Source organism: Berghia stephanieae, chromosome 2, assembly GCF_034508935.2.
Source record: "Berghia stephanieae isolate SIO BIC M18660-M18661 chromosome 2, UCSD_Bste_1.3, whole genome shotgun sequence".
Lineage (NCBI taxonomy): Eukaryota > Metazoa > Mollusca > Gastropoda > Nudibranchia > Aeolidiidae > Berghia > Berghia stephanieae.
The window spans coordinates 48,694,678-48,709,677 of NC_088361.1; the positions used below are offsets into that span (position 1 = coordinate 48,694,678).

General features: G+C 37.5%; 1 protein-coding gene across 2 annotated transcripts in view; it reads left to right on the forward strand.

Moving 5' to 3' along the window:
- The window catches only part of LOC144965064 (uncharacterized), a 70,004-nt gene that overhangs the window by 17,709 nt on the left and 37,295 nt on the right, over positions 1-15,000 (forward strand). For both annotated transcript variants that reach the window (XM_078899958.1, XM_078899959.1), the window contains exon 2: positions 10,239-14,566. In XM_078899958.1, coding sequence (XP_078756084.1) covers positions 10,239-14,566 — 4,328 coding nt within the window. The remainder of the gene's footprint in view (positions 1-10,238; positions 14,567-15,000) is intronic.

Sequence of the window (15,000 nt, forward strand, 5' to 3'; positions counted from 1 at the left end):
TGAAACAAAACGGGACAGGTCTACTCTGTCGTACTCTGGGAAAACCCATATTAAAAAATTTTGCCAGAAAACTCGTCCTTCAAATATTGATCGATTTAAATGCCCCTTATCTTGGCAAAAACTCTAAAACCTGGGACTTCGCGAAGTCCTAGGTTTGATAGTTTTGCCAAGATGAGGGTCATTTAAATCGATTGATATTTGAAGGACGAGTTTTCTGGACAAATTTTTAAATATATGGCTTTTTCCAGAGTACAGCAATACTGTTATAATATTTATATGACAATTCCAAAGTAGGCCATTCAATTGACTTAATTTTACTAGGTCAATGCTATGGCCCTGATATCTCTTATATAGTATGCGTTTGGCTAAGAAGCTCCCGACATTGCCATCCGGAAGTATAACGGCCAACACACAAAATTCTGTGTAACCATGAACGTTTATAGTCTGGATAATACCGTAAAGTGAGAATTACTCGTAAACGTGGATGGCAAAAAACAATAACAAAGACCTGAGTGACGTCAACTTCATTCCATCTATACCAAACAAGTCCACACAATGTGTCCAATCGACTCCAAACGGTGATTTGTCGAAGTAAACCAGATGCCAAAAAGAGGATGTTAAATCGAAACAAATTTTATTTTTAGTACTTGTCAGTTTAAGAATATAAATTCATTCTGTTCATTTTAAAAAAATCACACAAGCTAAAGAATGTATATAGCTTAATATCCATTGAACGTGCTCAAAGCGCTTTACAAGGGGTCCCCAGCCAACAGCAACACTTAACACATAGGACGAGATATGATGCCCTTAAGGTGATATTACAAATTCGGTATTTTTCACCCCCCCCCCCCCCCCCCCCTTTCATTCGTCAGTTCGATATATTGATTTGACGGATGAAGGAAAAAAGGAGAGGGGAGGGGGAGGAGGAAGCGTATATAGGATTGACAGATGAAGGGGAAAAAAGGGGGAGGGGGGGGGGGGGGTGAGAATTAGCGAATTTCTTCGCTTTTAACTGCCCTAGTCTGGAAAAGCACGTATTTAAAAATTTGACCAGAAAATTCATCCTTCAAATATCGATCGATTTAAATGACCCTCACTTTTGGCAAAAGGGGTCCCGATAGCTCAGTTGGTAGAGCACTCGCTTCGCACGCAAAGGGACGAAGATCGATACCGGGTGTGCAGTCGAGATTTTTTCTGACCCCCCCCCCCCCCCCCCCCCCACCCCCTTGTCCTGCGAGCAGTGAATGGGTAGCTGAGTCAGTTAGATTTGGCGAAAAGTACTTAGCGATAGACTAACGTCCTATCCAAAGGATACCAAGCAATTGCTGTTGTCCGTTTCACGTCATAGAAACCGGGATAAACTAAGCTATCCACGACCCCCCCCCCCCCCCCCCAAAAAAAAAAAAAAGTCGCTTCAAATTCTAGTCTATCGAGAGACACTTCTCCCCGGCTTCTTGGGGTCACGGGTTCAACACACACAAACGCCGCGAAGTTAGTTGGCCAGCATTTAGAGCTAAATGCGTCTGGTTACTATAATCGATTAGTTTATGGACTTAAAGTTTCAAATTAGGGAGCAGGCCCTTGTGTAAGATAAAAATCTGAAACAAAAAAGTTTGTATAAAACCGGACAAAGAGAAAGGAAGAAGAAAAAAAAAAAACATCGAAAAAAAAAACAACAGCCAGCCTATCTTGACTGGGGATCGAACCTCAGATCTCCGGATTACTGGTCATATCCTGTCAAGACAGGTTGGTTTATTTTTGAGAATTGTTTGTATGTGTTTTGTTGTTTTATTTTTCCTTGTTTTGTTTTTTCTCTCCCTGTTTTGTCTAGCATTTCTTTTTCTTTCCGATTCATGAACTTACAAGTTTTCTAGCCAAAATGTGATATAGAGTGTTTTGTTTTGCGAGAGAAGTTGGCAGTATTTAAAGTCCAGTCAATGTTAGTGGTGACATTTTTACGACAATGATGTACACCAATCTGGTGACACTAATGATTATTTTATTCGTGTGGATGTTTTGTGTCCTCAGTAAATCAACCTCGCAAGGACGATTATTATTATTGTTATTGTTGTTGTAATAAAAAATATAAGGACTCGGGACCGTGTCCCTTGTCACCAGTGGGCTATTGTTGGCTAATAACTCATAATTGCTCGGTTTTAACGACAATTGGGCTGTCCCGCGTTATAAAAAGGTTTTTCATATATTATTGTTTCACCTTGACAACGCCACTATCACATTATCTCATTCATCCTGTTTTGTTGATAAAGGGGAAACCGGAAACGTCCACATTATCTGTTTTCGTTTATTAAATTGAAATTTACACACAATTTCACATTGTTATTTATTTCTTCGAGCTTCGAGCAGCAACATTTACATATTTGTACGCCATTTTAAAATATATTTTGCTATGGTATCTTGCCAAAATAAGGCACGTGACCTTATACAGCCGAACTCTTGGGGGGAAAAAATTTGACCAGAAAACCTGTTCTTCAAATACTTATCGATTAAAATTACCCTGATCTTTGCAAAAACTCTCAAACCTGAGATTCGTGAAGTCTTGGGTTTGAGAATTATTGACAAGATGAGGATCATTTCAATCGATCGATGTTTGAAGGACGAGTTTTCTGGCCAAAATTTTAAATACTTGTTTTTCAAGAGTGGGGCAGTATATGGGGGCAGCGGCGTGGCTCAGCGGTACGGCCTTTGCTTTGTACCCGAAAGGTGCCGAGTTCGATCACCCGCCGCTGCGCTGTGTTGCCATGAGCAAGTCACCTCGCCCTAGCACAATTCGCGGCTGACGCATGGGCTATTCCAGTCTTCCCTTGGAATAGACCCTAGAGACAAATTTCCCCTATGGGACGAATAAAGGATTTTTAAAATTTATTTAATTTATTTTTTTTTAATTATTTTTTAGGGCCGCCACCAATTTTTACCTTTTTAATTAACAACATAATCACCCGTCCTTTTAGTGATGATTGCCAGTGATGGCAGCAACGGTGACCTTTGATGACAATAACTGAGTGACACATACACAAAATCGTCATTAATCATCACAGCCAGATCCATGGTAGTTTAGGGTCGGGTCGGTCTGTTCATGGGAACCGTTTGGTCTATTTTTAGATAATAATGTCTGGGGCATGAGGAGCTCACACTGTCCTCTGAAAATAGGTTTGTTGTTGTTGTTGTTGTTGGTGGTGGTGGTGTTGTTGTTGTTGTTGGTGTTGTTGTTGTTGTTGTTTCTATTGTTGTTGTTGTTGCTGCTGGTGGTGGTGGTTGTTGTTGTTGTCATTGTTGCTTTTAGTTTTTCAGGACCAAATTTCCTTTTCATATTGTACAGCTCCTCTGTTAGGCGTCCTTATGCATTAGCACTCGTACACTATTCCCCATTGCTTATAGCCAGATATAGATACTCATCCAAACCTGAGTCGAGGATTGTAATATATTGTGTCAAGTGTTTTTTAGAATAAATTCAGATGACGTCAGTCAGTTCCTTGTAATTGGGTTCAGACCGCCAGTTCTCATTAATCGCTCTCAATCGGACTATAAACGTTAAATTACACACAGACTTTTGTGTTGGTACGGTAACGATTCGTCTGGCGGGTAGAGTCGATGAGTATTTTATTTAAACGCATAGCATCACCACGCAAAATTAAGCAACACCGAGGCCAGAGTTTTTGAATCACTGTCACCCACCCGGACACTGATCCCGCTGAGCAGCTTGCTTTTGTTACAAGAAAACGGAAAACCACGCTATAGAACATTAAAAACCACACCCCCCCCCCCCTCCCAAAAAAAACAAAAAACAAAAAAACAACAGCAAAAAAACAAACAAACAAAACAAAAAACCCCTAAAACCCAAAAAAAGCAATACATTAAAAAAAAAATTTCGCCAGAAAATTCGTCCTTCAAATAAATATGGGTGATTAAGATAACCCTCATCTTGTTAAAAACTCATTAGCCTTCAAGGAAGTCTCAGGTTTGAGAGTTTTTGGCAAGATGAGTGTCATTTTAATCGATCCATATTTGAAGGACGAGGTTTTTTTGTTGTTTTATTTTTTGTTTTGTTTTGTTAGACAATTTTTTAAAATGTGTGTGTGTGTGTTGATTTTTTTGGGGGGTTTTTTTTGGGAGGGGGGGGGGGGGGGGGGGGGGGGGGATGGGGTTAGCGTACGTCGGCTTAGTTTCCAATTACTATTTTCCAAAGCAATGAGAATTTGAATCGTATACAGACTCAACATCAATATAATGTGCCGTATTTTACAACGAGGGTTAGAAGTACAACAACTGCTATAGATCACACATTGCGCTTTAATCCGCTGAAGGGGGTTTACTCCTTTCTTTTTTTTTTTTTAAATAACTTTTTTATTATAACACCTTGGAGACAGGAAAAAAAATTCTGTCTGCTTTGTCTGCCATTGTTTCATGCACACTTTTTCTTGTTGTAATGGACAATATTTTGCGTTGGTTTGAGAGTAATTCCATTACAAGAACGAACAGTCCTGACAACTTAGAAATTTAAAAGTTCGTAATTTTTAGGAGACAAAAAAATATTCACTACAGTTAACTTTATAGATCAACAAATTACCCTCACAATGAATAAATAACTCGTCAAAATCCTTAAAATTATACAGTCTGGCATCAATTTTAATTTTAAATAAGTTTTAATGACTTAGACACGCTCATGAAGTTTTGAAATTGGAGCCAAAATTTCGTAGTTTTACGAAATGTTCGTAATAGTTGACAGGTTTGCTGTAATAATTTGGATTATCAGAACTGCAAATAAGTTCACGGCGGTTAAAGGCTCAAAAGTGAATCTAAGGTTAAACGATCAGAACTATAAAGTGTTGGGTTCGTATACTTGATAAAACTATATTTCTTCTACTCCATCTCAATGATTTTTATGTTGGGACGAACTATGTACATAGACCTGCCTACTACTACGAAAAAAATCGTAGAATTGCGTAATTTTGGCTCCAATTTAAGAGCATCATTAGCATCTTTAAGTCGTAAAATCTTATTGAAAATGAAACCTGATGCCAGACCACACAATTTCAGATTTTGAAGTGTTTTTTTAAATCCTTGTGAGGGTAAATTATTGATCTACAAAGTTTACTAAAGCGATTTCTACTTTTTCCTCCTAAAACTACGAATTTTAAAATTTTCTAGTTGGCAGGTCTGTGTACAAAGTACAGGAAACTGAGTTTATAGATAGCTTGGCTAAGAAGCTCACAACATTGCCATCCGGAAATATAACGGACCAACACAAAACTATGTGTAACCTTGATCGTTTATAGTCTGGTTAATACAGTTTAGTGCGAATTACTCATAAACATGGATGGCAAAAAAAAAAAAAACAATAACAAAGACCTGAGTGACGTCAACTTCATACTATCTATCGCCTCAAATATGAAACTCTGGGTTAATTTAGTCTATGTATGGTAGAGAATGAATACGATATCGTACATAGGAAATCACTCACAGTTCGTATTGTGCGGCTATGTGGTCTAGTGGTATGACACTCGCTTTCGGATCGGAAGATCCTGGGTTCGAGCCTCGCTCGGCGCATAGTTGAGTTTTCCTTTGGAAAAAGCTCTTTACTCACATTCTCTCACCGTACTGAGGTGTAAAATGAGTACCTGTTCGTTAACAGCCTTGTGTCTGTCGGTAAAAAAAAAAAATTGTAATAAATATCGCCCCTAACAGGCGTCATGTCTCGTTCTGCATGTTCCGTGTTGCTGTTGGTCAGGGATCCCTTGTAAAGCGCGTTGAGCTTGTTTAGTGGATATTGAATTAATAATAATAATAATAATAATTATTATTATTATTATTATTATTATTATTATTATTATTATTATCATTATTATTAATATTATTATTATTATTATTAATATTATTATTATTATTATTATTATTATTATTATTATTATTATTATTATTATTATTATAAAACGCGTTTTAATAATTATGGCCAGAAAACTCGGCCTTCAAACATTGATCGATGAAAATGAACCTCCACTCGTCAAATTCTCTCAACCCTGGGACTTCCAGGAAGTCCTCGTGAATAGTCCCAGGTATGAGAATTTTTGACAAGATGAATGTCAATTCAATCTATCGTTTCAAAATATATTTTCTCGACAACATTTTAAAAATTATTATTTTTACTTCAGATTCAACTCAATTCAATTATTTTACGTAATTGCCAATATGAACCTTGCATTTACAAATAATTTCAAATCACTACAGTTAAAAGGAAACTACCAAAAATAATTAAATAGATAAATAAATATATAAATATGAATATAATCAATGAATAGACAGAAAAATAAATAGATAAATAAGTGAATAAATAAATAAATAAATAACCATAACTTGACCATAATAATATATAAACACATACAAATCAATTGTCAGGAAACAAAATAAATAAGATATATAAAAATAAGTCAAAGGTCACTAACATTGAAAAATATTTCATAGCAGGTATTTTGATTTCCATCATTCCCATATTTATACACTAGGTATACTATTTATTCATTGATTGATTGATTATGTATGAAAAGAAATATACCAAGTGTCATTCATGCTTTGGCCTGTCTGCTTTCACACGGTAGGTATATGAGGTGATATATGGGGTGATCGACGCCCGACGCATTATGCTAGGGGTTTCCCCACCTGTGGGAGGGGCGAGGGGTGTGTTTGTGTGTGTATGGGGGGGGGGGGGGGGGGGGGGGTGTGGAGGGGAGAATGCACAATGTGCAGTCATTGTTAGGCCTAGTATTGAAGTTCAAGTGCATTAAAAATAATATTATTATGTGATCTCGTTTACCAGCTTGGCATTTTTACAAACGCTGACCTCATTATAGATAGTATGCGCTTGGCTGAGAAGCTCACAATATTGCCATCCGGAAATAAAACGGACCAACACACAAAGCTGTGTTTAACCTTAAACGTTTATAGCCTGGTTAGTACAATTTAGTGAGAATTACTCATAACGCGGATGGCAAAAATCAATAACAAAGCCCCAAGTGACGTCAACTTCATTCTATATGTAATAAATAATTGAACTTTTTTATTCCTAGCGCAATATCCACTAAACGTGCTCAAAGCGCTTTACAAGGGGTCTCTGGTCAACAGCAACACTTAACATGTAGGACGTGACATGACGCCTGTTAGGCGATATTACATATTTTTCGGACAAAGACAACGCTGTAAACGACCAGGTACTCATTTTACACCGGAGTACAGTGAGAGAATAATGGTAAAGAGTCTTTTCCAAGGACTCAACTATGCGACGAGCGAGCGAAGCTCGAACCCAGGACCTTCCGATCTGAAAGCGAGTGCCATACCACATAGCCACGTACTATTTTCAAAGAGAGAAATTAGACAGCAGGCACCCAAGTAAGATGAAGATCTGAAACGATGTGAATGTAACGGTACCAGACAATCAGGTAATCAGGAGGTCTGAGGTTCGATCCCCAGTCGAGGAAGAATGATCTGATTTTTTGGGATGGTATTTTTATTGTATTTTTCTTTCCTACTTTATCAGGCACCGTTTCATAACACTCATTTTCAATTTTTATTTAAAATCTTGCCTTTTTCATCCGATCAGGAAAATTAATTTGGCACCATTAATTATTTATTTATTTATTTATTTATTTATTTATTTATTTTATTTATTTATTTTTTCATTTATTTATTTATTTATTTTTTCTTTTTTTTTCTGCTGTTGAAGCCAAAACTTCGAATTTTTACGAATTATTCGTAGTAGTAGGCAGCTCTGATTTTCCCTACCCATATAAAATAGCTTGACCTTACACGCAGGCCGCTTGACAATGGAATAATTGATCTCTATAAAATTTCAATAATGATTAATAATTTTGTAAAAACAACCCCCCCCCCCCCCCCCCCCTCTCTAATAATCCAATATATTATAGTACAATGACTAGACATTAACGGGTCGAATTTCTTTATAAGAGAGGACAATATCGCCGTACTCTGAAAAAAAAACCCATATTTAAAAATTTGACCAGAAAACTCGTCCTTCAAATATCGATCTATTTAAATGACCCTCATCTTGGCAATAACTCTCAAACCTGCGACTTCGCGAGAAGTCCCAGGTTTGTGAGTTATTGCCAAGATGAGGGTCATTTAAATAGATCGATATTTGAAGGACGAGTCTTATGGCCAAATTTTTAAATATTTGTTTTTCCAGAGTGCTGCAGAATACAGGCATTGATCAAGTACCAGAGAACACAAATAAAATTATGGTACACAAAGGGAACACGCAGAATACACACAATGTCATTGGTTGGAAAACAAACAAACAATCCAATACATCATAGTATTATTCTGTGATTTCAGACCCAGTGTCACACAATGGTATAAGGTGTCTAGTGTCAAACAAAGAGAATAATATTTATTAATACAATACATCCTAGTATTATTCTGTGATTTCAGATCCAGTGTCACACAATGGTATAAGGTGTCTTGTGTAAAACAAAGAGAATAATATTTATTAATACAATACATCCTAGTATTATTCTGTGATTCCAGATCTAGTGTCACACAATGGTATAAGGTGTCTAGTGTCAAACAAAGAGAATAATATTTATTAATACAATACATAACAGTATTATTCTGTGATTCCAGATCTAGTGTCACACAATGGTATAAGGTGTCTAGTGTCAAACAAAGAGAATAATATTGATGTGATATGTTATAGTTTATATATGTGTGGGGATGTTGATTTTTGAGAGATTAAATGTTTATGGAGGTACACTGTCGGAGTGAAAACACAAAACAAAAAAAAAAACCTAAAAAACGTGAGCTTTTATTTTGCGCAACATCCGCTAAACATGCTCAGAACTCTGTACAAGACCAACAGCAACACTTAACATATAGGACGTTACATGACGCCTGTTAGGCGATTTTACAAATTTTTTTACGCACAGAGACAACGTTGTAAACGACCGGGTATTCATTTTACACCCGAGTACGGTGAGAGAATGTGAATATAGAGCCTTTTCTAAGGTCTCAACTATGCGCCGAGCGAGGCTCGAACCCAGGACTTTCAGATCCGAAAGCTAGTGTCATACCACTAGACCACGTAGCGGCACAAACATGTTATTTGAAATTTAATTTTTTTCTTCTGGTTTTAGCATTATTAACGTTATATGTTGCAGCATGACACAGCGATATAGACGTTGCTTCGTACCCAGAAGGTAACGAGTTCGATTACCTGTCGCGCAGTGTGGCTTTTAGCAAGCCACCTTGTCCTAGCTCACTTTGTGGCGCTGCATTGCGGCTGACGCCTGGGTTATTCCAGTCTTCCCTTGGAATAGAGACTAAAGACAAATCTACCCTTGGAAATGAGTAAAGTCAATTTTATTTAATTTATTGATTTGTATAACTCGACGTGCACTTATTTGCAGGTCTGATAACCCAATTCCTTATGGGCTCATTGTTGTAATGGAAATATTTAAGAAGTGACACAGAATATTGTCCATTACAACAATGTTAAACTAGGCCCATAAGTGGGTTCGGATATAGATAAGACCTGCTTATATGTACACGTCGGTATAACTTATAACAGTTTGAATTGAGTGTCTTTGAAATGTCGTCATTGAAAACAGTTTTGATTCTTCAACACTTCAAAACACTTAACTTTCCTTGTCCCGATCTTTTTGAATTTAAACTCAATTTCCGAATCTTTTTCGTTTTGCAATATGGAACAAAAGTGTGATGCTAAAAATACTGGTTCCAATCTCATTGGAAGTGTAAAACCACTCCTCCGGAGGACTGGATACATACATTGTGTAATTGATATTCTGGTTTCAGATTGATGGTATTTTAATTTCTAGTCTAAATATATGCTGGTCGTTAATAATATCCAACCAACCTAGCTCTTCTATGTCCCTGAATCCTAAGAATCTGACTATACATTCTGTCTCTAAAATAGTTATGCCACCTTTTGATTCCATTCGTAACTTATTCATTATTAGTCCTCCGAAGGACTGGTCTAACACACACACACACACACACACACACACACACACTTCCAATGAGTTTGGAACCGGAAGAATATAGAGGGTGTGACGTAACGACTTATCTGCCTTGTTCACTACAACCTGATCTTAAATCTTATAGATGTGATGCCATAGATGTTATAGATGAAAGCAATCTATTAATTACTCACATTGTTAAAGTCTTGTTTTGTTTTTTAAAAACTCTATTTACAGATTGCCAAGAGGGTTATCAAGATTCACAAAATAATAATATTCGTTTCAAAAGATCTACGAATTCAAAAGTTAGGAAGAAAAATAAAAAGAGATTGAAGGAACCTGCAGATTCTCCTGTTACAAAATCAAAGAGTTTTTCTAACTATTTCTCCAGTTTTTGGGGCGAAAAGGAATCATCGACAGACAATAAAACATCTGATGAAACCAAGAGGAAAAACAAGTCTAAAAAATTGAAAAAGGCTAAAAATCAGAAGAAAACACAAGTGAAGCAAACGTCTTCAAATAATTTAGATTCGAAAGGCAAGAGTTTAGTAAATTACTACTCGAACTACTGGAAGGACGGCCAAGATGGCGCTACGAAAGATGAGAATTCAGACAGCAAAACGTCTCAGAACGTTGATAAAAAGGAAACTCTGGACGCGAAGAAAAATTTACCAGAGGAAAAAGAACACGATAGTAATAGTTTATTGAATCATTTTTCAGAATTTTGGACTGACGGTGGTAAATCTGGTACTCCCAACACTGGCAATGCTGAAAGTGTTGGTAAAAACAAACAGAAAACTAACGTTTCTAAGAAAAAAGTAAAGAAGGAGAAGAAGGACAGGAAAAACAAAAAGCATTCAAAACCGAAGACAAAAGTGACAAGTGTTAAAACGAACAAGAAAAGCAAAAGTGATATTGAAAAGTCTAGGAAAGATGGTGATAAGGAAGAAACAAAGCCAAATAAAGATGATGAAAAATTACAGAAGAAGGAAACAAGTAAGTCTGTTGATGCCATGAGGACAAAAGGTAGTGGATCTGACGTGTTGGAAACCGATGTGAGAGCCAATGTAGATAACACTGATAAACAGGAAAAGAACGTGAAGAAAATAAAAATCAGGAAAACAAAAGCGAACAAGAAGAGACTGAAAAAGAAGAGAAAGAAGAAGAAAGATAGAGCTGATCTTAAGAAAAGTCAGGACAAAAACAAGAATTTGAATGCAACACCCATAGAATCTGTGAATCGTGCAGAAACTCAAGATGAAAATGACAAAGCTCCCGCTGTAGAAGAAAAGAGTGATATCAAAACTGATTCTAATGCCGAAGGTGTGAATACAATTCTTAAAGAGGATAAGAAATACAAGAAGACTAAAGCGGGAAAGAAAGAAAGTAACAGAAAGATTTCGACAAAAGGAAAAAGCGAAAAGGAATCAGAGATAATGGTGGATATAGAAGAACCTGTTGAAAATAATATGAGAAAGCCTGACGTCCCTAAAAATGTAAAGGGAAATCCGAAATCCTCCGACGTTGATTCCAAAGAACGTGAAAACGGGAAAGACTCCAAAATGGAATTGAAACCCTCGCATCCAAATGAAGCTCGCAAGCTTGAGACAGAGCATCAAGAAACGGAAACTGAAATCAAAGAAAGCCATGACAGGAACACATTCAGTAGAGTAGATCAGAATCGTAAACACACCACTGACTTCAAAGATTCTGAACACATACCAAACCCAACGAAAGCTAATGGAAATAAAGCAAAACCCATCAAACCAGCAACGTATTCTGAAAGTGTTCTAAAACCAACAAAAGCTTATGAAAATGAACCAGAACATGCTAAACCATCAACATATTCTGAAAATGTTCCAAAACCCACGAAACCATCAACAACCTATGAAAATGAATCAAAACTCACGAAGCCATCAGTACATTCTGAAAATGTACCAAAACCAACGAAATCCATACCAATTAAAAGGCGTCCCAAAAAGAAATTAAAAACCAGCTCTAAAAAGCTCAGTTATTACGAGTTGCTGGCCAAAGCCGAGAAGGATTTCAGGAGACGGGATGAAAAAATACGGCGAAGACTTTCGGCTCTTAGTACAAAGACAGGAAAACGATACCAAAAATTTAAATCATTGAGTGACAAACGCTTCAATGAAGTAAATCCAACTGCAACGTTTAACTTTTCACACCCAAAACAACAGTCACGGGCTTCCCAGGTCAGCATGTCAACGCTGAAAAAGATGATCATTAATCTTAACAATTATTCTCTCCACGAGTACAACGACGAAGTGTCGAACAGCACACCCAATGTTATGTACCCAGCCTTGTTCAAAAAGAATATGCAAGAACTCCCTCAGGGCGATGAACCCAGATTTGACATCAACAGTCTGATTGAGATGAGTAAACAGAGCAGGCAGTGGAAACCAATTGTCAACAACGAAGCAGATTCGAATAAAAAGAAAACCTACTCTAATTACGATATAAACAGCCTGATAGATCAAAGTAGAAAGACTAGAAAGAAGGATCTATCCAAAAGCGTCGAACACGGAAACAAAATTAAGAATAAAAATCCATTAGATCCGAATAAAGAAAAATCTTCAAAGAATGTATCAGGTAGCTTTAGTTTTTTGAATTACTATTCCACTTTTTGGAAAACCAGCGGAACTGATTCGTTGATTTCTCCAAAAAGACATCAAAAGGCGAGAAAAACTAAAAATCTTGGCAGGAAAAAGAGGAAGAGGAAAGGGAAACGAAATAGGATGAGAAAACAAAAAGGAGTTGATGACAAGAGGCCGGTGGATCATAGAAGAAAGAATACAAATAAAATGGATGGAATGCAAAACGATAGTCCCAATCTTTCCCCGGTGAGAAGAAAACAAAGGATTGAAAAACTCAAACGAAGAAAGACAAAGCAAAAGCAACTGCGAAGAAAAAAAAAACAAGATTCTTTGATAAAAACAGACAAAGAAAATGCCCGGAATGTGAAGACAAGTAATGCTGATAAAACGGCAGTCACTGAATTAAATCGCTTATCAATGAACAGACTTCGGAAACTTCGAAAAAAAGGAAGGAAAGGCAAAGGTAAAAATGGGAGGAAGCATCTTTTCAGGAAAGACAAATCTTCGCATTTAAGACCCAGTGGCAATTTCCGGTCCCTAGACCCTCCAGTGAGTTACAGAGATGAAAGCTTCTCAAGACACATTAAAAAGAGACAACGGCAAACCAAGAAACAGGCCAAAAGGTCGAATCGTAATAAGGGATCACGTGGTAAGCGCGTGAAATCCCGAAGAAAAAATCTTAAACCGTTGATTTCAAAACGTAGTAGAAAACACAGGAAAAGAGGGAAAGTGGTAGCTAAAAAAGCCAAGGAGCCGCAGGCCGATTTTTATGTGAATGATCAAGGAGTAAAGGAAGGGTCTGGGAATTACGATAGAGGATATTATGATAATGACAAAGTCCCGACAGGAACAAGGAGATATCGTAATAAGAGTGCAAGATCAAAACCCAAGCGTGGCAGAAAATCCAGACGGAACAGAATGTCGAAAAGGAAGCGAAATAATAGGAAACAGTTGAGGGAGGGCAGAAAATTTCAGTTGAAGCATCCTAGAAATGATGACGGAGATGTTGAGCAAAGAGATGATCGTTTTAGAGGTTATGCGGATAGAAGGGTTTTTAATGATGATGATGGCTATTATTATCATGCTGTGAGAGGCAGCAATTCAAGATTTGCTAATGATAGAGGCGAAAACGGCGGTTATTTCTACAGAGAAAGAGGGCGAGATTCCAGGCGTTATTTTGATGGAGATCGCTATGATGATTACGATAGAGATAGAGTTGTGAGAGGACGCCACTACAATGACGGGTATGACGATAGAGGTCGAAGAGTTTATCGTTTGAAGGAAGTTCGTATAGATGACAGGGATTACCCTCGGAGAAACAAAGAATCGAAAAGACCTTCAAATGACCAATATAATGACGATGATATTCTGTACTATATTTACCCCGTAAGAAGAGGAGACGCTAGAAGGAGATATGATGATAATGATGGTAGAGACCCTCGGCAGGATGGTAGAGACCCTCGACAGGACCCAGGATACGATCGAAGGGGTGATTCATCTCCTAGAAGAGATGATAGATATGATGACGATTACTACCCAAGACGTCCGGTATCGCGTTGGCGTGGCAGAGATGAATACACAAGAGGTTACACTCGATATGCTCCACGGCAGGGTTCTCGATATGACACGGATCCCTGGAGACATGACGGCTATGGAAGTAGCATCAGAGGTGAGCAGGAGATCAGGGGCAGGGACGGCAGACGACTCTCTGGGAAGCATGACGATTACGATCGTGGAAGGGGGGATATCATCGACTCACGAGGTAACCAAAACATTGAATTGGACAACGGTAGGAGGATTTCGTCAAGATTACACCCAGAAGAAGAGCTTCACAATCCGGAGAATGCTAGAAGACCTGGTAGTCGCCGAGGTGACAATTATTATGCTGAGCTGGAGAGACGTCGACAACAAGAAAGAATTAGAATGAAGGAGCGACAAAGAGAACTTCAGGTTAGTGAGAAGTGTGACTACTATTGTCTACTATACACAAACACACACACACACACACACACACACACATATATATATATATATATATATATATATATATATATATATATACTACAACAGCTGCTGCTGCTGCTGCTACTACTACTACTACTACTACTACTACTACTACTACTACTACTACTACTACTACTACTACTGCTGCTGCTACTACTACTACTACTACTACTACTACTACTACTACTACTACTACTACTACTACTACTACTACTACTACTCTACTACTACTACTACTACTACTACTACTACTACTACTACTACTACTACTACTACTACTACAACTACTACTATTAGGACTATTTTTTTAAAAAGAGCTTTTATAAAGCTCAATATCTATTTAGCGTGCTCAAATCGCTTTACAAGGAGGGATTCCTAGC